Raw genomic sequence first — 27,809 nt, forward strand, 5'->3', positions numbered from 1 at the left:
AAGGTGGCACTTCCGCCGTCCCCCGTCCCTCACGCCTGGGAGGGGAAGGGAGGTGAAAGAGCTGTGCAAAGGGCTGAACTAAGAAGGTGAGTTGTTTTGGCCGCCTGCGGGGCTGCGCTGAGTTGGTTTTGCCGGCTGGGATGGCTGCGGGCGCTCCCCGGGAGGAGGAGGAAGTGCTTTGAGATACTCGGCACGAAACCCGGCGGGATGTCACTAAAGACCGCCCGTAGGTGGCTTTGCTGGAAAATATTCCAAAAGTAGTCCTTTCGGAGCAAGTCCCTCGAAGGACTCTGCTTTGGGTGGTGCTGCTATTGGCACTTTTCTTAACTGTCCCAGGCATCACGAATATTTGGGAGGGGAGCGGGCTAGGTTGTTAAGCGCCACGTTCGTCAGACTGATGCGCACGCATCAAAATCCGGTTTTAATTCAGCTGGGGTAAATAAGCCCTTAATGTTGCACTGAATGTTCGAGAAAAATAAGCTTAAAAACCCAGCAAAACCTCAGAGCGTATCTTGGCGTTAAAATCGTGCGATTAAAAAGCAGTCCTTATTTCTGGGGCCTGACTCAGGGTTTTCGAATGCACGAGGGTGGCAGTGCTCGCACCTGTGGTCAAGCAGCGTTATAGATATTTCGGGACTTTAGGGCGCAGAGCTGTGCCAAATAATTTTTCTCGGTTTTGGGGAGTGTGTGGGGTGGGTTTTTTTTTTTTTTCCCCCCTGATTCCCAAACCCAAGTTTTGCTGAACTCTCATAACCTGGGTTATGCGTGTAAGCAAACAGACAAAATGTTAATGCCGTAAGTTGCTGAATCAGTTTGGGTATCAAATCTAAGAAAGCAAATACGTAGTGAAGCAAGTGTTATCCACTTTCTAAAACCTGATCTGTAGGCGTTGGTGTATATAGCGTGTATTAACGAGGGCAAAGTGAATTGCACAGCAGCTGGCTGGCTGCAGGCGTTCGGCAATAAGCAGTACGTGGCACGTGTAGCAGAGTTTGACCCTGTTAGGGAAAGAAGAAGGGCGAAGCGCCGGGTTACGGCTCGGGCTTCTGGCAGGAGCGCGGGAGGCAGCGCAGGCAAAGCAAAGGAAAAGCGAAAAAAGAAACAAAAAAAATTGAGCTACGTAGTTGAGTAGCGCTTTCTTCTGCGCACCGGTGAAGTAATGCTGCTGGCCGCTGTGGACAGCGAGTGGTGGGTGGTGGGGCAGTTTTGGGTTTAATGCATCGAAATAGAAGCATTATGTGCCAAGAATTTAAAAAAGAAAAAAAAAAAAACACGACAAATGCATAAACTTGCTTCTACAACCTCTTCATCGTTAGTGCCACTGGTCATTGGAAAAGCTGATGATGACTCCAAAATGCTGTCCTGGAAGAATAAGTAGATATGCAAATAACAGCAGCCCGAACCACGCTTCAAGATGTGTTGGAAGTATATCGCTTGGTATAAATATTTTAAAAGTAAAACGTAGTCTTGAAGAGAAGAAGGTATAGAAAAGGTCTATCTGGTATATGTTGCGTAAATGGTAACCTGAGTTGAGTTTCAGTGGCTGGATCTAGTCATTGTTGACTATATGGGATTGTAATATTGGGAAACTAGTGATTTTTATTTTCTGCAGAGAAGGAAAAAATCGTACGTGCATCCATACCGTTTGATGCATACCTTACATCTCCTGACGTTATTTTTTTAAAATGAGGTAGCTAAGTATGGAGCAGAGGGCAGCAAACGTGTATGCTCCAAACCCCATAGTTATCACTGGGACATACTTTTGATTGGCTGTCTTTAAGTCGAACGCATTTATTTTGAAAACTATTTTTCAGTATAAGAATTGCCTTTACATTGTAAGGTTAAACTATCTTCTTTTTTTTTTTTTTTTAACTGACTGATTGTGGAAAAAATGAAATTAATACATTCCCTGTAAGTGAAACACTAACCTTAATATCTTTTCCTTTCTGCAGCTGGTTTACTTGCTGTGCGCAGGAGAATGACAGCTGGCTTGATGCCTCCTGTTTGAACGGTGCAGTCTAACGCTTCTGGCAGCTGGATACACGCGCCAAGCTGTGGTGTGACGGATCCGTTTCTCGTACCTTTTGTAGCCTGTTTTTCGTCGGATGGAAAAATGTTAAATACCCACTGAGCTTTCCTCCTTTGGCTCACCCGGGCAGTGATTTACTGCGGCGTTTCCTGTCCGCTGGCTTTGTACGTGGGGGGCTTGCGCTTTCCGTTTGTGCTTGAGCGCAGGGTTCCCCTTCGGTGCTGGGTTGCCTGCGAGTTTCCCGGGGCGTTTTCCGAGGGAAGCCCCGTGCTCGCGTGCCCTGGTTAAGCTCAGTAGTATTCCAGAAAGCGCGTGGGATGGAGATCATCCCGAATCTGAACCGGAAGTCAACTTTAAAAATCTTAAAAATAGCTCAACTTTAAATTTTGGAGGGGGGAGAAAGATCTTTCACTTCCTGGATTTGCTGTAATGCTGTTGATGGCATTTCCTGTGTATCCTACCTAATGAATCTTTTAAGAGTTTCATAGGTTCCCTGACCAAACTGAAGTCAGCCTTCAAATGGTATTTTCTCTCCCTTTAAAATTCTCATACGTTCATAATTTCACTGAAATTACAGTTAAAAAAAAAAAAAAGTTTAGGTGATCCTGATTTTCCAACATATGAAAATGCCTTTTGATGCTAGTGATGAATATTTTCATAACAGATGAAGAGAATCTTTGTTTTCAGAAAATTTTACTCACTTTTATTGGTATTTTTTGGCTTCAGAAGCCTAGAGGAATGGAGAGTATGGTGTAGAGTTGATTTGGCTAGTGAATGAATATTTTATGTTTCCTCTGACTGCATGAGGAATCTTGTGGTGTTTGTGGGCAAACTGGGCAAATATCTGGTTCTATTTAACTCTGCCAGTGGCGCTTTTTTAGCTAAGTAGGTGCCTAATTTTGAGCTCGTGGACACCCAGGTGTTGGGATCCATCTACCGAGTCTGGTCTGATCCTCTGAGTGACTGCAATAATGATTCTACCTCCTAGTCTCCTTTTTCTCCCTTTGGGACTTAATGCCTACTATGTAAGCATAAACCGTTCAGGTCTACCAAATAAGTTACAACCTTTTCAGCGTCCGTGTACGGAGTTGCTGTAGTCCGTGGGGCTTTTTTGGAGACAGAACAGCGGGAAGCTCTGAAATGCTGCTTGGAGATCCCACACGAAGAAGGGATATGGCTAAATGTAGGGATGACAACAGCTTGAGGAAAAGCATGCAAATCTTCTTTTCTGACAGCAGATGGGAGAGTCTTGTCTAAAAGTTTTCCTTGGCTAACCCACTGTAACGGTTTGTTTATTAAAAACATGCAGTGTTAAGCCAGAACTCTAAAATTTTGTTTTGTTCTTTAGTCAATAAGTGGTTGTCTTTTTAAAGACTTCTTTCCCCCCTTCTTGCTTGAAGAGCTACTCTTTTTCCTTGTAGCAAAGCTGAAATAATAAGGTGGTTTTAGCTTTGCAAGCAGGCCTTGCCCTTCCCTGGCCCTACTGGTTTTGGATGCTGCTGGAACTGTAATTTGTTCTTTCTGTCTCTTCTCCTCCAGTTCTTCCAAGACTTGGAGCTCTCCTCAGACCTCAAATAGTCCTCACATGGCGGGGGATGGTGGGGAGGGAGGAAAAGCCAATTACACTTAGATGGTTTGAGCCAGACTACAAAAAATAGATGCCAGGACCAAAATACAAACAGCCCCACCCTGGAGGGCGGATGAGGTTGCGTCTTCCAGCAGTTCTTCCTCATCAGCAGTTCAGTGAAAAATACGCTTTGGCTCGCCTTAGAAAATGTTTGGGATTATTAACGGACTTTGAAACTTTTATATAAGACAGTGTTTTCTTTTGTCAAGAATGTCTTGGTGAAGTTCTTAAAAAAAAAAAAAAAAAAAAATTGGCATTTGAAGTTACTGCGAGGATTAAACAGATCGACGCGTGTTGACAGAAGTAGGCTTTCATCTACGTTCTGATGTGGCCGTTAACGACGCGTACGTGCACGCCCTCGCTCCGGTTGTATTTTAGCCTTGCCAAATGGGAAGAGACCGATGGTGCAGCACTAAGTAGCGTCTTGTCCGATGCAAAACGCGACCTGCCGCCGAGGGACGGCAGGCGCTGGGCCTGGTGAGGGAGAAGTCGGCGGTGGCGGCTCTTCTTAGTACAGAAGAGCCTGGGGCAGGTTCTGCCTGGGAAACACCCACCACAACCCTTGGTCCAGATTGGAGAACTTGCTCGCGAGAAATGCATCCACCAGCAACTTCTGGGAGGAAAAAATAAATAGAAGCGTGGCTCAGGCCGTGTGCTGTAGGGCAGCTCCAATCGCACAGTGGTTGATGAGGGACTGACCCTTCTCCTGCCTGGCAACATGGCAAAAAACGGCTGATGGCTGAGTTGTGCTCGCATTGACTGTGAAAACCAACCTATCTTACGCTTGTCAGGTTATTTTGTGCGTGCTCAGTGATTCTCCCCCCAGCCCCCCATTTCTCACTGGGGTCTCGGGCAATCAAGGAGTTTCCTCGTCAAATTAAACTCCTGGTGTTGCCCTTCAGCGTGAGGTTTGCGTGCCAGTAATGTCGTTGCTGTGGGACAGCCTGTCCCCCAGTCTGTCCCGGGGGTATGTACAGCGTGTGACGTGCTCTGCTCTGGTATCTGCGTGCCTGGCCCCAGCCTTTCTGTCCTCCTCTATTTTTCGTGTGCTCTGGTCTCGTAAAGCTCCATCTTACACTAAATATAGTTGCAGGTAGACACCTGGATGCTTTTCTTCCCTCTGCATAAAAATGGGGCTTCTGTTGGCAGCTGCGAAGCTGTGAAAACCCCCGCTGTAGTCAGAAGGGGAGTTTGTAAGTCAGGAGAGGAGGTGGTGTGGTTTTTGAAGTGTTTACAGGCAGTCCTGAATAACGAAATAATTTGGAGCGCCGTAATTAAATTCAGCTGCAAACTCTGTTTCCTCGTGCATTGTAACCTTTCCGTTCAATGGGCGACCCTTTGCCAAGCACCGATCCCGTTTTTCACTTCTTGGGGGTCCTCTTGCACATCTGGGTTTAGCCGAAGCCTTAAGTCAGTCCCGCGATTCTTCGACACAAAGCCGCGGACCTCTCTCTGCTCTCCCCAGAGAGCTGGAGATGGGTCTAAAGGTTCATTTTAAAGCAGAGCTGTAACATAATATATAGGCAAGAGTATTAAAGTGACATGCCAGCTTGATGTGCCATGGTTTTAAATAACTCACATACATCTCCCTGGAGTACTTAGCTGAAAGTTTAGCCCTTTGCTGAACAGCCCTTACCAAAGTTAGACCTGGCTGTTGAACGCGTAGGGGGGGTGTGTGCGTGCCCGTGCTCGTGCGCACACCACTTTGGGAGGCTTTCCTTCATCACTCCTTCTAGTTTGATGTTGCTTTTCGATTTCTTCTTGAATCACACTTAACTTGTGCATTTGTTTTTTAAAACAGAATCTCTAAGTGACATCTCCGGAGGTGAAACTCCTTCCTGTGCTGTATCTGTCGTGAGATAGATAAATATGAGCGTTGTCATTCTTCTTGCTCCCCCCCCCCCCCCCCCCCCCCCCACAAATTTGCTTGTCCTAAATAAAGCTGATGATGTTATTTTTATTTTCGGGTCTTTCGTATGCTAGAAGAGCAGTAGCTTGAAAACAGATTTTTGGGAGATCATACTGAATATCTTTATTGGAAGATATTTACGGTTTGAAAGCAGTATTGAATATCATGTTTTGCAGAACTAAAGTGGCAGTCTTCTCTGCCAGCAAAGTTATTTTTCCATCAACGAAAAAGGATGTCAGATTATTGGGAAAAAGGAATAAAAATGTTTTTCTTCATGGGACGGCATTGGTTAGCTGCACAAATAGTGTCATCTTCATTTGCTGTGTCCTAGATTAGTTTCTGGAAGAGTTTGCCTGGGATTAACTTTGTGCTGATTTATATTTATGTGGTTCATAGTGTTTCTCAATTTTTTTTCCCCTCGAAACTTGGGATGATTTCACCAATATTGCAAATTTCAATAGTCAGCCTTTATATTCAGAGAGCTCCTCAGCCCAGTCTTTAATAACCTTGAGCCACAGGGCACAATTTTAATTTTCAGTCGGTATTGCCACAACCCTGCCATTCCCCTGGCCGCGTGTGCTCCCTCTCCCCTTACTCTACCAGCAGTGCTCATCTGTTCCCACGCTCTGCTAAAGCAGCAGAAAACTATATGTTGTCTTTTTGGGGGGGTTTTTTGGTTTGGTTTGTTTTTTTTTTTTTTTTTTTTGTAGAGTGCTACCATCCGCTTTTCAATCGGCATTAGGGTTATATGCATCCTAAAAATTAGGTGTCAGGTAGAGTTAGTCTGTACCTGCAGGATATTTTGTTATGAAAACATCAGTAAAATAAACTAGAGGGTAGCGCCCCGGTCTGCTTTGGTTTGGTGGCGTTGCAGGGACGGATCAGGGAGAGCAGGGATGGAAAAGGGAGCTGCTGTGCCGCATGTCTGGCTGGTGGCACTTCCTTCACGAGCAGTCGCTTCCTGAGATACCTTCCCACGTCTTCCCACCTCGCGCAGGCTTTGCGAGCCGTGACCTGAGGCCGTGCGTGGGTCCTGCTCGTCTCCTGGCCAGAGTTAGCAGGCCACACGCACAGCGACCAGCTGTTTTGTTTGGTTTTCCAGCAGATTGCATCTTTATCGCTGCTGTTTCAACCTGCCCCCTCAGCTGTTGAGTTGCGAGGTCGGTTTTGCAGTTTGCAGAATGATGGAAAGCAGCCGGTCCGTGTCTTTTCTGCGGCGGCGGGGGGAGCGACAGCTATTTGATGTTTAGCGGGCGCTGTGGTTAGCGGTTAGGAAGTGCGTGTGACAGTAACTGAGAAACTGGGAGGTCCGGTGTAACCTCAGGCAGGTTAATCACTCTACATTTTGACATTTAAATACAAACTTTCAGCTGCAGCATGATTTCCTATGACTACTTTTCTTTCTTTCTTTCTTTCTTTTTTTTTTTTAAATGTTTGCATTAATATCTTTGACTAGTCTGGAAGAAAAAAGAAAGATTGTGTTCTGCTTTCAGCTCTGTTTATTCAGAAAAGACTTTTTTTTCCTTAAGTTCCCCCTCAGTTTCATAGGAATGTGCGGGAAGCTTTCTCCCTTGGTATGACCCTTGGGCTGCTGTCGTCGTATCAGAATTTTATCTGCTTTCATTTCTGAAGGGCTTTGGCTTCGTTGCTCCAATTAAACACTGCAGATTAAAGGGGGGAGCTGCGTTTGCTTATGCCTCCAGAGGCCTTGAAACGCAGCTCCTTCAGCGGTGAACTTAGTGCTCTTAAACGTGATTCATTGCTGCAAAATAATTTGCTGTCAGTGCTGTTCTTTTCCTAGGCATGTTTGTTTTGTTTATTCAACAGAGAAGCACTTAAGCGGTAATTAAATGCTTTTGTGAACTTCATGTTAGTGAGGAGTTTCTACCAGTGGGAGATGGAGGTCCTCCAAACGCTGGGGAGGAGGCAGAATATCTGAAGGCTCAGTTGTTGGCTGGCGTCGATGAACGAGGGCAGGTCTTCGAGGAAGGGCTGCTCTCCTGGGCCGGCCGTGAGTATCTAGCAGCTGGTGGGGTGGACAGCAGGGAGGGAGACTTTCAGTTTGGGCTGGACACCTCGAACAACCAGTCTCCGTATTAGGTGCGGATTAATTTTTTGCGACCCTGTCATAGGGTTGCATTTGGCCAGTATGTCTTGGACGGGCAAACAAATGTCCGTTCGTTGCTACCTAAGTTACCTTTTGCGCTAGCAATAGCAGCTTGCGTGCGCACGCACGTGGACGAGGGTAGGATTGTCCCTAGTACTATCGCTCAGGCTAATGAATGTCCTAGTGAGAATGCAGAAGTGCACGTATCCTTCTCCACGGGCTTACGGTGCTCACCTATTTATTTAGAAACATTTGCAAGGCTCTGATTTCTCTCCTTGCCCTCCTTGATTGGACAGTGCCGTTTCCCAGGTTTTAGGAATACAGGCAGCAACATGCTCCTCGGTGTGTGGCCCTGGAGGAGACTGTGCTGCCTTCTGCTTTGCTGGTGTTAACACTGCTCCTTTTATATTGAACTCTGTAAAAAGTGCAGCCGTTAATGCAGTCATTCTCCCTGGACTTATGTTGCAAAGTAGAGGATTTTTTACTTTTAGGGGGAGGGGGTCGTGGTGATTAAGTATAAAATTAATCAGCTGAGCTCAAATCCAGATGTTTTGTCACCTAAACGTCTTGCTAATGTGTGGCCCTAAATTTATATCACATCATTACTCTGCACAGAAATGTGCAGTTTGGTGTCGTGGTCTCAGACAGGATGCTTAAACCTTTTTATTCTGCATTTCCATTGACTTACTCTTCCAGCTCCTTCCCTTGGAGCAGAGACTGCCAGTTACACAAGCCGTCTTGCGGTAAAGACCTGAACTTTGGAATAAAACTGTGAATGTAGTTGCAGTTTTTGCTCCAAGTAAGCTGCATGTTGTAAGGAGCACCAGTGTAATAATTCAGCTTAGTCTCTCTTCCAGGGCATAAGGTGTTTTTATGTGAATGGGAAAAGACAAAAAAAAAACTTCAAAGCCATGCTAGCATGGCATCCCTTTAGCTCGTTTGTCAGTGGGAGTGACGAAGGCAGGAGTTTAGCTTGCGTGTGATGGCTCCAGGATTGCTTGAATTATTTTGTACAAATGAAGTAAAACTTTTAAGTAAGAATTGATGCATACTGAAATAATTTCAGTATCAAATTCAAGCACGGATAGACCTTAATATTTTTCGTAACCACGTCAGGGCTTATGCGTTTCTTCTGAACCTGAGGGCAGCGTGCTTTTGTTTTACTGATGTTGGAAAATACTATATACCCAGCATCAAAAAGGCTTTGAAGTATCAGTTTAGATCTGCTGTGTTTGTGGTATGCTGCCGTGTAAATCTAGTAGCTGAGGAGATGGAGAAAACATCCCTTACGCTCTCTGGACGGGCAAGCCTTTCAGTGGACTTAGAGGTGCAGGCTGTAATTGAATACTAGTAAGAGGCATTAAACGCTTCCAGACCAGCCAGGCTCTGGCGTGGCCAATTGTGGATGTGTGCTGTAAATCTAGGGCCTCCTTTTTGATAGGCTGCCTAGTTTTAAGATACCTGATGCCTTCTAATAGGTGGCTGGAGAGGAGTGTATGAAGCTGTCTGTTTCAAGGAACGCATGATAGATGGTTGTGCGAGGAACTGAAGTCCTTCCGGATTATTTTCATTGTTCACCTGAGCCCGTTTGTCATTTCTATTGAGGCAGCTCCTAAAAGCCATATTTATGAGGAGAAGACCTTCTCCTAAATTTGGCTTGTCATGTAGGTAGCCAATGTGCAAGCAGCGCATTTGAGGATCGAAGAGTCATGACCCTTGATGTCACCAGCTCGTATGACATGCAGGCGTCGCTAGCCAAAGGTCACTGGCTCGTTTTCTGCTTCCATACATGTAGTTATCCTGTCTCCCACTCTCAGAAGCAGGCCCGGAGCTGCTGGTACTATTTGGTGGCGATAAAGGGAACCTTGAAGAGTGGTCTGGAGTCAGAAGCAGTCAGACGTTTCTGGCTCTGGTGGCCTGTTCTTTGACCAGGCCTTTGAATGATGCATCTTATCCTGACTGGCGAATGTTGGAGGTAGAGGTGGCTGCAAAGGAAAGATTGAAATATTTCAACTTTTTTTTTCCTGTTTCCCATAAACTAAGGGTGGAGCTTCTGTAGTTTTGGAAGCTGCGTTCCCTGCCTCACCTCAGCGCCTGAAGTTGGTAATGTTTGCTTGGATTCCAGTATTGCAGCAGAAAGTATTGCAAGTATTGCAGTACCAGCTGTTTATAGCTAAGATGCAAAAATCTTTAGTGTAAGCTAGCGAAGCTCATAGAACATGCAGTAATTTCAAAGTATTGCAGCTGAAAGTTGGTTTATCTTGTCTTGAAAACCTCTTTTGCAAACGATCGAACGCACTGCTGCTCGGCCAAGTCTCGTGTCCCGTTGAAGTGAATCGTGTGCTTATGTGTCTTGTTAAATCCTGGTTTTTGAACGCTCGGTTTTCTCCACTGCTGTCAAATTGCAGCTGAGTGATGCGTCTCTGTTCCTTGTGGGGAAGGAGTGAGTGCTGCAAAGGCTTGCTCTGCCATCTGGTCCAACCTCAGGCGATAGACATTTACATCTCTTGCATGGCAGTGCTGAACTCGACAATAATTACAGATTTGGTAAGCCTCCAAGAGGAAGGGAGCGTGAAGTCAAAATATCCCTGCTAGGACAGTTCTTCTACTCCACTCTCTAAGAAGTTTCTTGGATATTCTCGTTTCCTTTTTTCCCCGGAGGTTTTCATTGCTTTTGATGTTAGTGCGTGTTATTTGTTTTCCAGCTGTGAACATCTTTCAGGGTTTTTCCTGACTACTTCTGTAGTTTGGATACACCTTATCTGTCTGTCTTCAGGCAGAGGGTACGTAATCCCTCACGTTTGCAGCTTGCTTTCAGCAGACCCCTGTCCATGAATGGTCAATCCCGTGGCCTACAGAAACTTTAGGAATTTGAGTAAGGCTAAGGATAGCACAGAGAGCTGAGAGGAAGAAGTCATCGTGGGTGTTGCCGTAGGAGTGGTCAATCAGGACGATTTTAGAACGGTCAGAAACCTTGCTCTGCGTTTCAAGTCGTTTGTACAGAATTCAGGTAAAAGTCAGCTGAAAAAATTCAGTATTGCTGCTTTGCAGGATTTTTTTTGCTAATGAGAGATTTTTTAGCCTTCCACAGTGCTCTTTCCACCAGCTCTAGAAGAGGTATACTCCAAAGCTTCCTTTTGAGATGTTGTGACTTTAATTTTCGTAGCATAGAGCCCAGAGATCACGACATACGATAGAAAAAAAGGCACCCGAGCTGCTGTGAGCACTGGCCTCTATTTTATAGGATTTCTCCCAGACGCTTTCCCCTGATACACTGGAGCGCTGAGTTACACTGCGAGCAAGTGATAAATTGTTGCCTGGCGGAGATTTGAAGGGTTGAGTTTTCTGTGTCGGTTTTTCAGAAGCTTTTTGATAACCAACTTCCAGCCTTAATCATTGCTTAGCTGCCTGTGTAATTTTTGGATCTCCAGACATCCAAGTAACAAAAAAAAAAAAAAAAAAAAAACCCATACTGTGGCGTGACTCAGGCGTTAGGATAATTTAGTATTGCGATGAGCAGTTTCGGTGCAACTCACAGCAGTGAAATGTGGGAAAACTGTCAGGACACAGCAGCAAGAAGCACGGCCGAAGTCCTGAGTGGCAACAAAAGCACTTGCATTTTTCTCCCTCTGCCTTTAGTAAGGAAGTTTTGCGTTGGTTTGTATTCACGCTTCAGCCTGTGCAACCGGTTTGGCAATCAGATGTTCAGGAGAATTTCCTTAAAATGAAGGTCTTCATTTTGCGGTCAGGCATGGTATTTGTCCTGAATAGCATCCTGCTTTCTCTGGACAAGTGCTTTTTTTTTTTTTTTTTTGTCATGTGCTGCCTAAAAAGAAAAACGCTGAAAATCTTCACATGGTCTTATAATACAGGTCCCCAGCAGAGAAGAATAATGGCCTTTAAGAACAGTTTTAATTAGAGAGGGGTGTGTGTTTATGTGCATGTGTAGATATAAATGTAATATGTGTGTGTGTGTGTATATGTACACAATCTCTACTGGTATACCCAGTATTTTAAATAATATATGTATAACCTGGAACTGTATAAACCGAAGTCGTATAAAAGTCAGGTTTAAAGTCAAGTAAACTGAAACAGTGTTGTGTATATATAATACAGAAATGCAAAATTAAATTTCGAATTGCTCTATAGTCTCATGAGCTTTATTAGCTTGCAATAAACTTTTTTTGTGTCTTAGCTGTAAGCAGCTGGTATGAATTTATTAAACAATGTGTAACTCCTTTAAAATGTGTTTCTTGTCTTCTGGGGGTTTTTTTATTGGACTTTCGTTCTGCAGTATTTTATACTTTGGGTGTTTAGCCAGTAAGTGTCTGGCTTGAAATGAATGTCTGCTATAGTATTCCCCTGACGTATAAAAGGCAAGATATCCACTAGGATTTACTAATGTCTCCTATTTCTTTTTTATTTCTCTGTTCCAGAAGTTTGATTTTGACTAATGTTCAGGGCTTCTCGATCCATTGCTTTAAATTAAGGCCTGTGCATGTAGGACTGTGTTTTTGTTTATCTGGAAGGAGTCTCAGCATATCACCGTAGTAAGCGTAATTGGTTTAACCTGTTACTTCCCATGCGATTCAGAGCGTGCTTGTTTATCTGCACTAATCTGTCTCCTCTCACTTGTGTAAGGTTGTCTTTTTTTCGCCCTACCAAAGGAACGTGCTAAGCATTAGCGCCTTGGTACTTGAAAAAGTAAACCCTGAATTGACGTGCTGCAGTCAGGCTGGAGAAGCTTCTGCACCTCGGTGCGTCTCTTCTGCGCGCTCCCCGTGGGTGCCGAGCTGCAAACTCCCACGAGGGGTTGGCAGCACGAGAGCTCTTACCGAGTGTCCCGCGTTGCGGGTCGCCAATAGTAACGCCGTTGTTCTCCCCGCTGCCGCTGCCTCCCAGCCGATGGTGCCTGTGACGAAGAAATGTTTGTTTTCTTCTGCGCCGCGTTGATGACCCTTTTCTTTCAGGCCGTGTTCAGACGTTGCTTTTTAATCCATAACGTTTGCAAGACTGGACTTTTAATTCTCTTACTAGATAGCAGAAGCTGCCATCCAGTCTCGTCCTTGTTGTTTCTCAGCTGACTTCCTCCTCTTTGGCCTCGCTGTCCTCTGGGATTGGTTTATTAGTGCCGTCTCCTTCTCCTCGCTACTGCCGTGTGCAAGAATCTTCTTTGCATCCCTCAAGTTTCTTTTCCAGGGGACATGAAGGGCTTTGTATAAAAATTAGGAGGCGTGCTGTTTTTTCCTGAGTGTTCGGAAAGGGAGCTCCTCTAATGGTAGCAGTTCTGCGTTCGTTGATCTCTGGTGTTGCTTTTTAGGTTTAACTTCATGTTCCTACTTCTGTTGTCCGGTGTGTGAATAGCTGAAGTAACGTGTTTCTGTTCCATTGAATCTCTCAGTAGGCTCTGGCTCTTTTCTTTTATTACACTAAGCATTTTTTCAGGTTGCATTTGTCTAGTTGTTTTAACAGTTCCTTGCAGGTTATTTCTTTTAAGGATTTCTTCACGTTCTGTCCGCTGTTTGGACTGCGGGGGGTGCAGTAAAGGCAGAATAAGATCTTATTCTGTGTAATTTAAATTAGAGTAATTGCACACTGGATGTAAGAAAGGGAAGATGTAAAGCACATCCTGTTGAGAGGGCCTAAATCACAGAAGCTGAAAACCTCATGAAAACAAGATGACGTGTAATTGGCTAACAAGGTTATTAGAGATCTGCGTGGATGTGTAGCTGGACTAATTTTATTATCTGTAAATGAATAAAAATAATCCTCTTTGGGAAGGGAGGAAGTACACCATTATATGAACTGCAGACATCTTAGTATGTCTGACCTTGACAATATGGAAGGTGGTTTTCTTCTTTGGAAAAAGTTGAGCTGTATCTCTTTTACCACTTCACACTTGAATTAAGCTCCGTTAGAGAACAGTAGTGGTGCTTTATTTTCGGTTAATCTAGGAACTTTGGTCTAGACCTGTATAGGTTCTCAATTTACCTTTTAAAAAAAAGTTGTATTGTAGCTAGAAAGTAAGTGTTGGGGAGAGAGTGAAATAAGCAATACAACTTATTTTTGTAACTTCCCGAAGCGTAGTGGTGACTTTTGGATGCAGTGCTGGTCTACTCTTGCTGATAGCTGAGACCATGACTAAATGGATGCTGCTGGCTGAGGGCACACCAGTGTCAGCAGCACTGCTCGTTCTTTTTGCTGTAAAAATGACAGGCATTTGGAACCGCTATTCTGATGCAAATCATTTGGCTGCTAAGGTGATGCCTCTTCAGCATCCAAGTAATTTCCATGCTTTGGTTATGGTGAGGGTCATCCAAAATGCCCCCCCTCCCCTCTTCCCCCCAGCAGAACTGGAAGAGAGATTCTGCAGACTTAAATGCAGCTCGCAAAAGCAACCGTGCAGAGATTACGTTACATTTCTAGCTAGGTTTCCATTCCGTTTCCTCTTGCTGTCTCTCTGCAAAATCAGCTAGGCAATAATGTTTTGTCCACTGGCATATAGTCTCCCAGGGAGAAGCCTGGATTAGTTCTGCAAACTCTCCAAACATCGGAATAATCTTAAGAGACGAGATCGCCAGTTAAAATAAGTAGGGCTCTGAGGCATGCCGACAGTATGAGAGCACAAATGAGCTTCTTGAGAGAAGGCTTAGTGAAAGCTACTAGTTTAGGGTCTTAAATATCTGCAGACATTTTGGCACTCGACTGTAAATCGTTTTCCATCGTTTCCAAGTGTGAAGAAAGCACGCGTTTTTTTCAGAAGCACTCACCTACGTCTTTCAAATATGATTGTAGCCATGAGGTTGGAATTACTTGGCCTTAGTCCTTTTGACCACTTGTTTTTTTGTTATTGTGACGTTATTTCTTCCTCAATTAAGAATGTGAATCAATTTCATCCTCTTATTCTGGGACCGTAAGTATTGCCCATCCCATCTCGGTGACAGTGTTTTTATCTGATTGCTCTCGATGCTTGAAATGGGGTCACCAAAGTAAGACCAGATGCCTAGAGCCTTGTTAGATGCCAGCAGGGCTACACTTGCACGGGAGAAATCCCCCCCCCCCCTCCGTTAGTGTGAGCTTTGATTTATTTGGATAATCCTTTGGATTCTAGTGGGAATTTCCAGGTCTTAACTTTTATTTTAGTACCTGAATAAAATGCTTAAACTACATGTAAAATCCATGAATTATATCAGAATTTATTGCTATATATTTAGTTTATTGCTTCTCTTTGATGCAGGGAAGTTAGAAAACGGTGATTGTCCTTTCCACTAAGTGGTACTGAATTTGCAGTAAAGACAGTACCTTGGCCTTATGTCAAAAATAACAGAAGTTAGAGCTGAAGGCCCCTCGTGTGACGTTGTATCTGCCTCTGCTTCCTTACCTCCTGCAGCATTGGGCTGTCTGCAGGGAAGAGGAGGGGGAGAGGTAGCACAGATGAAACCCTTTCACAGGGGAGCAAAGCTGCGAGGGGACGTGATCCGTCAAACCGTGACAAGTGAGCGGTGGCACCGACTAATCACCCTCCTGGCACCAGCATGTGCGAACCCTTCTTGCTTACTAATAACCCCTTCTGGGGCAAGCCGCCGAGGCTGGGGACTTGTTCTTCCGTTTCATACTCCTAGCGTTCAAGTTAATCGGGTTAGTGTTAATGAAAAATCCAAGACCGCATACCCAAAAGGCCTGTGTGTTAAGCAGTGATCCTATTTTGTAAGCTTAATTTACATTTTGGATCCTATTCTGCTTTCAACCCGTTGTGCGTAAGAGTCACTTGCAGTCCGTGGTGCCTCCTCTGTTGTATTCAGCAACCAACTTTCTCTCCTGCTCCGTTGTGGGTGCCTCGCTGGGTGTTGGGTGCACATGGGGATGGATCTAGGGATTGATAAACGTGCAGGTATGCAACAGGTTATTTGAAGTGTAAAAGCAGGTTGGAAAAGTTTTTCTTTGTGGAGGACACTAAATAAATATCAAAGCATGACGTACAGTAACAGAAAATGATTTTAAGAAGAAGAGAGGGTGGAAACCCTGTTCCTCGTCCTGAAGCATGTGAACCTGCAGGCATTCTCAGTCTCACTTGTTTAGGGGGAACACTTAATTTCAGCATTGTTTAACAGAATTGACAGGGACACACAGCCCAGTCTCATTAAAATACATGGTGTTGTCAGGGTTATTGCTGAGGATAAGTACCAAGCAGAGCTGAGAACAAAACGTAAGAGATGGTTTTGTGGGTTCTTCACTGGCAAAATGCTTGAACGCCCGTGGGCTCTCTCTCATTTTTCTATGGATTATGGCGACGGGCTGGCCTGGGTGGGCTCCGTCATGCCTCCGCACGAGTGCAGCGAGGGAGCTGCTGTGCACCGACGAAAAGGGCTGAAGCCAACCCAGAAGACGTGTGCACGAGTGTCTTCTCGCCGTGGCATGAAGTGGTAACTCATGGTGGGGTTCAGAACCGGACCGAGAGGTATTTACTGCTGACCCTGGGACCTCTGAGCTGAGCGTTGCAGGCCTTGGCATTCACTACCATATAATATGTGTATATAGATGTATATATTTTTAAAGACCACGGTTTGAATGTATGCTAAATAGGGCTAGGAAGAGCGTCGACGCCTGCCCCCTCCGGCCCTCTCTCCAAGGGAGATGAGAAGTGCATCAAAGTTGGCTGGTCGACAGGAGAGATGTTAGTCGTCTCGCGGGATGCGATGGGAAACCTTACGAGTCGGTAGGTTTGGCAAGCACCCGAGATGAACTTGCAGCCGTCCTGAACTGCACGCTCTGCTGAATTGCGCTTCGTTGCCATTGGTTTTTGCTTCCCCTGGCGGGTGAGGGGGTACAAGGGCTATTACCTTTGTACCCGTGAACAGAAACAGAAACCCGTTCTACTTTCCAAGTGCAATAATTTGGCTGCGCGAACTGGTTGGTCTAAAGTCTATACACAAGTTTGGGTAAGGATATGAGGACAAGTGTGAAGGAGAGGAGGTGGCCTATAACTCTGAAACGTGCTGCCTTTGCTTTCTACTTCTTTTGGATGGTTTTCCCCCTCGCGTGTTGTCTGTAATGATTACTGGTGCGCCGCTTGGGGCAGCGTGCGGGGGTACAGCCTTCTGGGTGAGGGCAGGGTTTCCTGGCCGGGGCGCGTGGCAAAATACCCTGCTAATCAAAAGGGTTGTTGCCCCTGAGCTAATTCTGAGCCCTGCCTGGCTTGGGGAAAACCTTGAGGTTATGTACAGGGCTGCTTCATAACCTCTTTTATAGCCGCTTGTGTCAGCGGTTTCCACTGCAAGCCCTGCATGAGGATCCTCATAACTCAGCCGGGTAAATTTGATCTGGACTTTAAAATGAGCACGTACGGTCTTGATTTGCAAGCAAGTGTTAAGGCTGGCTGGACAGCGTGTTGGCTCTGCGAATAATAGCGCCGGGAGGAATGTGATGCAGCTCTGGGTCTCCGTCAAGCGCCCAGGAGCTGCAGGGTGGCCTCGGCGAGCTGCCGCTCCTCGAAGGATGGCGGGCAGCTGCAAAGCGCCAGCGCGCCTCGAGCTCGGCTGCGAGGTCGCGGGATAACGCGGGTTTCTCCTCCGAGCCGTGGCTCGACGCCCCTGCTCGCCTGTGCTTTCCGGCATGCTTTGGCCTCGAAATAGATTGGAGAGCGCGCTGTTAAAAGTGCTGCGGCTGCAAGGCTGTACTTTGGCCGGGTGAAAGAAGGCTAGGAATAAACGAGGCAGTAGCAGGTAGCGAGTGTAAATATTAGCCGAAAGGGTATTTTGGCAAGGGAACAAAGCCTATGGGGTTTGAACTTCTGCGTGGGAAGACAGAATGTAATTCTGTAAAAGAAAGGGTTTGCCTGCTTATTTTGTGAATCTGCTACGTTCTCCTGTAATATTATTTCCTTGTATGGGTCTTTACTTTTTTGGGGGGGGAGGGATCTAAATACTTTAATATAGGGAAGGACGTAGGCTGAAAGAGATCGAAGAGCGGTCATGGTTAAAGATCATTGTCTGGTAGACTTCGGTTTTGATTATGCTTTTTTTTTTTTTTTCTCCTCTTTTTTGACTATATTGTTATAGTCACCCAAGTATCAGACATGCTTGAAGAGGGGGGGAAAAAATCAAGCTGGAGGGATTTCAGGTAGCCCAGCAAGTCTTAATTGAGGAGCAGCAGATGAAATTCCGGGAGAAGGGAAGTTAAAGTTGACATTGAAGGATGTTTGTGCGAGGGGGAGCATTAATTTACTGTCAGACTGTGAAATAGTTTCTTTGGGGAAGTGGCTGTGATGCAACATCGCGCGAGTCGGTTGTAACTCGAACTGGTTCGAGACCATGCTGGCAGGCAGCGTGGAAAGGATAAAAGGCAGTTTCTAGCTCTATTCTAATAGACCTTTGTCTCATGAGTAACTGCGACTTAAGAGTTTCGTTTATTACTGCATCAGAGCTAAATAATGGTGATATGGTCCAAGAAGAGATGCTTGTCAAGTCATCTTAGTCATGGAAGGAAAATGAATGGTTATGTGTTAATTAGGCTACAAATAGGCTACAAATTGCACTGATTCAGAGATATGTATGTGTGTGTATACACACACATGTGTGTATGTACGTCTGTGTATATATATATGTATATGTATTTATAAATATATATATATATATGCAAACATACACTCTTCCCCTGGAAAAAATCTTTTGGGAAAGGGATCTTTTTATTTTCAAGTTTTAATGAGATATTTTAAGAGATGTTAGTTTTTTTCTTCCTGATTTTTTTCTTGTAATATTGCGTATTATGCAATGAAATAATAGGCCAGCTAAAATTTAGCTAAACAAAACGATTTTTACGCCCGGGCGGCTTTGGTTGCTTGCTTTTAAAAACTTGAGGCTGAGAACTGCGCTGAGATCCGTTTTTATGCTGTTATTTCTGAAGCTCGTCCTAAATGAAGAACTAGTTTGTATCTCAGTTTGGGATGTGTTTTAGAACAAAACCAAAAAAGTTGGTGAGGTTTGTTTTTTTTTTTTTTTCCCCAACCAGAATTGAAATCTAGTATTAGATGGGTGCTTTTATTTTTTGTTTTATTAGAAAGCATCCTGAGCATCTCTGAAGGGCTCGCTCTTGGCTCGGGGCCAGGAGGAGCTTTGCCGAGGGCAGCTGGGGAGAGGTTGACCTCCAGCAGGTGACAGATCCAGGTGGTGGCTCTCCGGTCTGCCTCCCTCTTGCTCTGCGAAGGAGCTTCCTGGAGTACATGGGCATGAAACGGAGCACTAGGAAACGTTTCCGGTTTGGCAGCTCTTAGTTTTAGAAGTCTGCTGTGTAACGTTTCCAAAAAGAAAAACAAAAAACCTCGACCACAGCAACAAAATCCCCCAAGACCTCCCTTTGTAGTCGTAACTCGTGCTTGATCTTAAGGACTCGACTCAAGGGTGTAAATATAGAACGAAAGCAGGTCGGTCAAGCGCTGCGGGAGCGTCTGTGTGGCGCTTCGAGGGCCGCTGGATTTCTAGGTAGCCTGGGTTATAGCGTGGAGCGCGCGCTGGTTCCCTTGCTCCCCGCCTCGGCGCCTTTAACAAAGCTCCGCTTTCAGGCCGGGCTTTCCTTCCTACGAGGATACCGGCCTTGGTTGTTTTTTCCCCTTTGCCCGTCAGTTTACTTGTCTCTCTGGTTTTAAGCGTATTGCAGTTCCCCTGTGACTGATGCTAGACGCTTTTATTAACTTCAGAGTTTGCAGCGGTAACGTGCTGTTGCAGAGCCTGGGAAATGCCAGAACGGAGGTTTGCAGGGTACAAATGCGTCTTGCAGCGGGTAAAAGGCCCTTAAATATTGGAACTGTTCTAACTTTGGCTGCTACGGTAAATCGGGTAGGTGCTCGGTGTTATTTCTTTTCGCATATCTGTTGTTCTGAGTCATGTCCACCAGGCTGGTTATACTGCTTCTCCCATTATCTGGGGTGAAACGCTGCACTTAAGTTGTCGTACTCTTTTTAATAGCAGCCGCTTTCCAAACCCCGAGCGCGGGTCGGGATTGTCGAGGGAGACTCCTGCTCAAGTAAGAATTTCCTAGAAGTGCCAGCCTCTCCTTAGGCTGCAGTGGCCTTTCGGTTTAAAGAACTGTTTTTCCCCCCTCCCCAAGGTTTGAGGGTCTGCCCTATAAATAGCTGTGTTGGTCATAGCTTTCCCTAGGCTTGGGGGGTTCCCCGGCCTGGCTGGGTTTTCGAGTAACCGGGTTCTCCTAGCTCAGAAGATGGGTCTGTGTACCAGATTTTTGAGGAATTCTGACTTTGGTTTTGAAGCTTTTTGAAGAATGATGCACTACGCAAATTATAGTACTGATGAACTGAGGAAGCCCAGAAGGTTTCTGAGTTAGTGTATTTTTGTACTCCTTTGTCTTCCACTTTTTCTCCTCTGCGTGGAACCGGCTCTGCTACCTTGCCCTTGTCAGCACCCTTCTGTTTCACCTCTGGGCAAAATTATGTTGACCTGTAATGCTTCTGAAGGACTAACTGATATTTTGAATCTGAAGGGTTGGCAAGTCCTGCTACTTCTCCTGCCACCCCTTTCACTGGACTGATGTGTTTTCGTAGCATGGTGGTAAGAGCAAATGGGAGGATTTTGCTGGTTTTATTTGAATTTTTGGCAATTGTTTCTGGTTGCTGAAGACTGTTACTGCAGCTATCGGTACTGTATAGACTGATGTTCAGAAATGCCAGTTGTGACCCGCTAAGAGCAAAATTTCATGCTTTCAATATATGTCCTCAAACTGTACATTTTTGAAGTATTCCTTTTGCAGTATTAGGCACAACTTTCTCATTTGAAGTATTTGTCTTCAGAAAGTCAGATAGGTGTCATAATTAGCATTAACCACATTGAATAGGCTGATGGGACACTTCTCAGTATGCTTACCAACAGGTGACTTATTTTTCCTCATATTGCTGTTCACATCCTAATATATTAAAAAAAAAAAAAAGAGAGAGAGAGAGAGAGTCCTCATATTTCATGCATTTCCTTTGCCAAAGATAGCAGATTTCAAGATCTAGCTTCACTTCTCCCACTAGAGAAGTAAATGATGTGCAGATTGGTGATTGCACTTTGTGATTGGTCATTGCCATGGTGGTAACTTCTCGGTTCCCTATGAATGCACTGAAACAGGGGCTGTCAAACAGCAGCACGGGTGTAAGCCTTCCTTCTGTCTCCCTTTGAGAAGTCGCTTGCAAGAGCAGAATTTGTAATTCTGTGTTTGCAGCACCTCCCTAAAAACGTAGCACTTTTCCAAACACTAGCATCACGATTGCGTGCGAAGAAAAAGTTGTGAAGTTTTGTGTGCAAAGTACAAGCTGCTACAGCCTCTCTGCTGTAAGATAGGAAATACATCTGGAAAAAAAGAAGGAATTTGCACCGTTCAGGATTGCTCTCTGTAGCAAGCTATAAAGCGATCAACAGATTGAGAACAGCAAAGTAAATTGGTGCATAAATCTTGCTATAGGCTACGTTTTTATTTCTGTCCTTGGGAGTGAAGCTAGCTGAAATTCAGTGGCATCAGATGAAAAGACAAATTTATTGTTCAATCCGAGGTCAACAACACGAACTGTACAAAGGTTTCTGTTGCTAGAATATTTCATGGAAGGGGACTGAAGGCAGTTGAGCTGAACTTGAGCAGTGACTTTGATCCAAGAGGCGGACTGGCCAAGAGGCCTTTCTTATTCTGGTCTGAATATACTGCAGGTCACTGGGGCTATAAACCTTCCAAGAGAAGTGCAAAACTAAGTCCGTGAACCAGACTATCTGTAGTGTTGAACTTTTGACTTTCTAGTAGTTACAGCCGGGGAGAAGTCAGCTTTGCTACGAAAGAAATGTTCCACGCATGTGAGCATTGGCAAATACCTAGACTCTGAAGAGATTGTTTAGATAGCAATCTAGAATGGAAACAAAAAATGGTGTACAGCCCTGCTCTGTCCTCTCCTGAGAAAAAATTCAGATGCTAAGAAATAAGAGGCGGGAACTTTGAGTCCAGGAAATTTTGCGCAACTGCCTGTCCCTGTTTGTGGCTCTTGGTGAACATGCACCACTTTCAGCCGAGCAAGCACACGTGGAACCTGATTTTGGCAAGAGGGCAAGGCTGTGCAATGCTTTTCCTGTCCCTTAAGTAAAATAAGAACAAGAACCTATAAATATGACTTCACCAGAAAGCACAGTAGACGTGCAGTAACTTCCACAGGGACACGCAAAGGAGAAATGAGAGTCTCTCGCTACTAACGCAGCGCTGTGTCAGTAAGCTGTATTCTCAGTGACTCTAAAGATAACGCGGCCAAGTTTCTCACTCGCTGTGTTTGTGATGTTTCAGCTGAACGACAGCGGCAAGGCAGCCCGAGCGCACGTGGGCATAGGCGATGTGGTTCTCACCATTGACGGCATAAGTACAGATGGGATGACTCATCTGGAAGCACAAAACAAGATCAAGGCGTGTACAGGCAATTTGAACATGACTCTGCAAAGGTAAGATACCATTTGCTTTAATAATAGTAGTAATAAAAAAAAAAATTAATCGTTGTCGTAACAGTTGCTTGGAGGATAAAAACATGTTAAGTGGTTTGGCAAAGTGCATGAAGTTAAGTGGCCGTGTGAAAGACAGGCTGTTGCCGTCTGAAATGTGTCTTGATTTATAGCATTTTAGAAAACTTATTAGGAGTTAATTATATGAGTGGATAAAGACCTCTTCCAACCTTCTGTCACCTAGTCTACAATATCTGAATTCTAGTTCCTCCTCCTTCTTGAGCTTCAGGTTTGTTAAGTGTTTTAATTAAAAACAGGCCTGAACCAGGCTCTCCCTGCTCTCTTCCTCTCCCCCAACCCTGCCACTAGTTCCCACCATTGACTGGGAACACTTCTTTTTGAGGGTCGTGTCCTACGTCATCATTTTTGTTCCCAAAACTCCCCTTGCTCCTTTACATCTGGCTACCATAGTAAGTCTTATTCAGTGCCCTTCTGAATGTCCAGCAGCCAAAATAACAGCAAGAGTAGGCTGATCAGGGTGTGGGGTGGTTTTTTTGTCATTTTCCCCCACCCCTTCTCCTTTCTAAGCCAGGCAGTCTTGTATGCTGCTGTTCAGTAGGGCTAGCTGACACAAGTGGCCAGAAGTTCATCAGTCGGTCTACACTAATGGGTTTACCGTTGTTGGCACCTGTGGAGAGAGTTTTGAAAAGCAGGAGTGCGTGTCATATTCCAGCCTGACCAGTGCTTGCTAAGAAAGTGTCAAGCGTCAAGCAAATCCTGTCAGTCTGTGGATGTATGTTTGAGAGAGGTGTGCAATATTTTTGCTTGTATTTCCTTTCTGAAGTTGGAAGAGCAGCAGCGCAAGCAAGAATTCCTTTAAACTCTTAAAAGTCTCCTAGGGCAAAATATTGGCTTTTATTAGAAGATTGCTGTTTTCATTCAGTGATGTGAGCGAGTGTCTCGGAGGAAGATCAGCCCCTGAAGTCATCGCATAATGAGAACCAGCTTTTCTTGTTATCAAAAAATAATAATAATAAAAAATAACGGGTCCTTTCACTGACTGCAAAATTGCCCCGTTGTACTGATGTACCTTGGTTCTTAGTGACCCCTCAAAAGTGACTCCCCTTGCTCAGCCTCTGGGGAAAGGAGCGTCTTGTGGAGCAGTTCATGCCCCGGGCCGTTTCCTTAGGTGAAACTTAAAAAGTTGATCTTAAAATTTTCTCGATGAAACAAGGGTAGCTCATCCGAAGAATCGCAGATTTTATCTAGCGTGCCAGCTGATCTCCTGTCCCTCAACAGGGCATTCAGGGCGTTGAGCACGGCGCTTTCCAGGTGCCCGCTGAGTCACTCCTCCAGGCAGCTGTGAAGGTCAGGGTTTGGCCTGTTTTCTCCCATCATTATAAATGGATGGGCTGGGTTGGCATCTGATAGAGGAAAGGAATAACAGGTGTGCCTCCTTCAGGCAATGACTTGTCTGAAGTTGCTTCTGGTTGGGTGCTGGGCTGGCTGCTCGGTGGTTTCAAATCCCAAGGAACAATGTGCTTGTCCAGTCCCCTCCGGTTCCCACCCTTCCCACCCCACGCAGGATCTGACTCATCGGCGTCTGCTACCTGGTAGCCGAGAGCTGAAGTCATCTCGCCGCAGGATCAGGCTAGCCACGATCAAAGAAACAACCTCCGTCCCGGCATCCGTGGGTGGGACAGATGTCCTGTCCCGAGGCTGTGCCAGGCTGTGGTCTCCTGCTCTCCAGCTGTTTCTAATTCTCCCTGAACCCTACAAAACCCAAGCTTAGGCAGTGCTCTCCTGGCTCCTCTGCCTGTGAAAGCCGCCTTGCTCTCATTGCTGCTCGGCAGGAGATTTGCCTTGCTTGCTTGTTTATTGTTTTTGGCCCGGGAGAAAGTGCTTCTCAGGATCGGATTGGCTCGTGCTGGCCGCAGATACTAGCTGCCCCGGGGAAGGACGTCCCAAGACTATACGTGGGGTGGAGGCAAGATACGCCGTTTTCATATTCGGGGATTTCCATAATTAAATTCTTCTGCTCCTGCCTCTTCTCCCAAAGCAAAACAAACGAAGTAAGATATTTTGAGCCCTTATTGTTCACATGCAAGATTAAAGAGATGTTGTTGATGTGAAAGAATGCGGGCCTTTAAAATATGAGTTGATGACATAGATAGGAAAATCTAAGATGCATCTAAATTTTTCACTGCTTTTAATGATCTTTAGGGTTTTTTTTTTTGCACCGTCCTTGAGCTTTTATTTACTTCTACACAGACCCCTTAGTTTGAACTACAGTGCAAGAGTGCTGAGGTTAGTCTTAAAAGTGTATATGAATTTGTAGATACTGTCCTGCTATACTGCTGTTTCAAAAGAAACCAATGATCAATGTGTCAATTTTTGAGGACCAAGAAAACTGGAAGGACGTTATGGCTTTAGCTAATGGCTTTTGCACTGTGAGCACGTCCACGTGCTTGCTGTTTTATGGAAGCAATTAAGCAAGCTGAAAGAATTCAGCTGAAAGTAGTCAGAGGAACAAAAATGTATTTTGTTTTTCAATTCCATACGTATTTGATGGTAACACTGAGTAATCTTTATTTGTGATTTAAAAAAAAGTCAAGTACTGCGTACTCAGACGAGAGGGGGAGTACTCTGTGATCAGCTTACTGTAGGTGTTGTACCACAAGTTGGTAAGCTTCTGCACTGCTGGTCAGATTTGCATTTGGTTTTTTCCCCCCTGTGCTTTAAGCTCTAGGTGGAAGAAATAAACTGAGAAACCAAATAAGGTGCAGGTAGCAGCTTGCCTGGGAGGTTGGGGGGGATATTTAAAGCAATGCTTTCAAAGGCTTTATTTACAGTTTTAAAGGAATATGTTTGTGGAGGCCAGTGTGCCCGGCCCCTCCTGTGGAAAACCAATTTAGATGTTTTGTAACTTGCCCGTGAACGCTGACAAAATATTCGAAAGGAGAAGAAAAGCTGCTTTTTTCCTCCTTAAGGCAATATAGCCTGTTGGTTGTTTAAATAGGCAGTTGTTCCCTGTGGCTGGCAGGAACTGGAGTTACAGCTGTCACAACTGAAAGGCCACCTTGCCTGGAGGCTGCTTCGATACAGAGATGTGAACTTGTGTTGCCAGCTGCCTACAGTAGTAGGTGCCTAACATCTGCGTGCGTTGGGAAGTATTTTCAGGTGTATGTTTCTAATATTAGTTAGTTCTTTACACAAGTCCCACTCTTTGGTTTGAAGGTTGCATTGTAAAAGTTGAAAGTTAAAATGATAGTTTTAGTGTTTTACATGCTCACTTTTCGTATAAGATGTAGCTTAAAAATCTGTGGGGGTTGGGTGGTGAGCCTTTTTTGTTGCTTTGTTTTGTTTTTTGTTTTTTTGGTAACGTGCTGTTTTAGTTTCCTGAATATTTGTTAACGTTAAACGCGTTTCGTAGTTCTTTATGTTCTTTATGGTAGATGTCCCTCCCTGCATGAGCTCTTGCTCTTTTGCACCCCAGTACTTTATTTTTCAGTTAAGGCCCTTTCCTGGCTCCCATGAGGGCAGATGGAAGCCAGATGCTTGCTTTTTGGACATGATTCCAGCTTCAGTAACTTAGCGTGGACTTCCATAAATATGTCTGTAAGTCACTGATTTGTGAAGAACCACCACCTATCTTACATATTGTTTGGGGAGGGGAGGAGGAACTGTTCCTCCGCAGTCCTGCCTTAATGACTCTTTGCCTGTCAGAAAGATGAAGATCTTGGATTTTTACTTTTACGTGAGGTCATGGTACCCATGAAACTTCTGGAAAGTGCGTTAATGGGAAATGCAGAGATTAAGAAAACAAAACAGTACAGAAAAGCCTGCGAAGTTGTGGGTTGGGTTTTTTTTTTTGTTTTGTTTCTCCCTTGGCTTTTGTAATATAGAACTAACTTAACGCTCCAGCTGGTCACACCAACCTGTACCACTGTAGTGTGAAAATGGTGCCGTTCTTAAGAGGAATTTCTTTCAGCTCTTGGTAAGAACTTTATCCCTCGGTACTCCAGACAAAACACGCCAGGATCACTCACACTGGGACTTGAAAGGGGGGTTCACAAGGTTATTGAGCCTTATTGACTATACGAGGTACTTCCGAAATCATTTTGGGCGCCGCAGATCAGCGGCACCGAATGGCTGCCGGAATTCTGCTGCCACCTCTGCAGCGGACAAACTCATGGATTTCTGTGGTTGACTGCGTGTGTTGCAAAGTAACTGATGGATTTCAGTGACTTACTGTTTTGTACTCTTCTTTAGTTGAGTTTTTTGGTTGTTTTTTGCTTGCTTGCTTATTTATTTTTAAATTACGAGGCTGTTAGTGTCTCAGGCGAGGCTAGAACCTGCTGGATATTTTTCATTTGGACTTGAGGAGCCAAAATTTGCGTGAAACTTAGGGGTCAGCACCGCAGTTGATAAATTTAAAACCGAGTGTTAAAAAGCGTGAGTCAGCATTTATTTATTTATTATCTTGCCTGTCTTCCTGAGTCTGAATCTTTATCATACCCTTCCCTCATCTTTTAAATTTCTCATTCAGGAAACATGAAGTCTAGACGCTTCTTAAAATGCAGCTGAAAGTCTCATGGTTTGAGGTGGAGTAATAAGGGGGAAAAAATGTTATGGATCATTTGATTTCCATTTTCTAAGGTCATTTTTCAGGTTTTCCATTTCAGAAAGTTTTGTCTGCAGAAAGACTGACTCAGTATGCTTTTTACTTACTGTTATTGTTCTCAGGCTTTTATTAGATAATAATAAAATTAGATTACGTTGAGTCGGCTTGGCAAATACACAGGAAGAAGAGCTGCACAACACAGTACAGGAAAAAATGGATGATGTTGCCTCTATTTGGAAGATGGGGAAGTGAGGTAGACCAGCTTTGAAGAGGCTTTTGAGTCTTTACTCCTTTAGATGTCAAAATATTCTCAGAATTTAGGTTGGCTAGAAAGTACTTCACCTTGCAAAAATACACGCCAGCAGCGCAGGGAATGGCACCACGGATCCTGAGAGCCAGCCCTGATCACTGTTACGGGCAGTCTGACATCCTGATGGTTAAAAGTTTAAACTGTCTCCGTAGAAAGGAGAGAAAACAGTTTAACTGCTAAGTAAAATGGAGGGAGAGGCTATTATAATGAAAAATAAAATGGAGGAACAAGTAGAAGAATACAAGTATAGAAAGGATTTCAAGCTATTAAGAATGCATATCTCCCTGTGGCTGATGGTTTAATCGCATTGTCAGGTTTGAGTCTTGGGTGGCTCAGGGTGGGTGTTTTGTTTTCATAAACCATATAAGGGTCAGCCTTTAAGAAAGCTATGATAAGAATGCCTTGGGAAGTCATATTACTCTCCAACTTTGGTTTCCTAGCCATGATCATTTCCCTTACATAGGCATTTTCATTTTAGGTTTAGTCTTTGGTTATTTGCTTTTTTAGCATATAAAAAAAAGGTTGTTTTTCCTGTGCCAGTTGGACATAGGCACCGCGTTGGTTGAAAGCATCATACCTTCTGAATCAGTTTTTCTAAATTCGATATTAGTGCAGAAAAAAGGATTCCAGAATAATTCTCATTCTTACAGAACTCTTCCGTCAGGGATGTTAGCCCTCTCCTGGAGTGCTGGCTGCTTAAGGAAAAGAAGCACCATTGTAATATATATTTTATATATAGTTTAG

The 27,809-nt window shown here is 44.6% G+C and overlaps 1 protein-coding gene across 11 annotated transcripts in view; it reads left to right on the forward strand.

The window, feature by feature from the left end:
• Positions 1–27,809, forward strand: part of LOC104149619 (PDZ and LIM domain protein 5) — a 141,944-nt gene that overhangs the window by 30,461 nt on the left and 83,674 nt on the right. For all 11 annotated transcript variants that reach the window (XM_068941578.1, XM_068941572.1, XM_068941575.1 and 8 more), the window contains one exon: positions 21,983–22,134. In XM_068941578.1, the coding sequence (XP_068797679.1) occupies positions 21,983–22,134 (152 nt within the window). The remainder of the gene's footprint in view (positions 1–21,982; positions 22,135–27,809) is intronic.

This window comes from Struthio camelus, chromosome 4 (assembly GCF_040807025.1).
Source record: "Struthio camelus isolate bStrCam1 chromosome 4, bStrCam1.hap1, whole genome shotgun sequence".
NCBI lineage: Eukaryota > Metazoa > Chordata > Aves > Struthioniformes > Struthionidae > Struthio > Struthio camelus.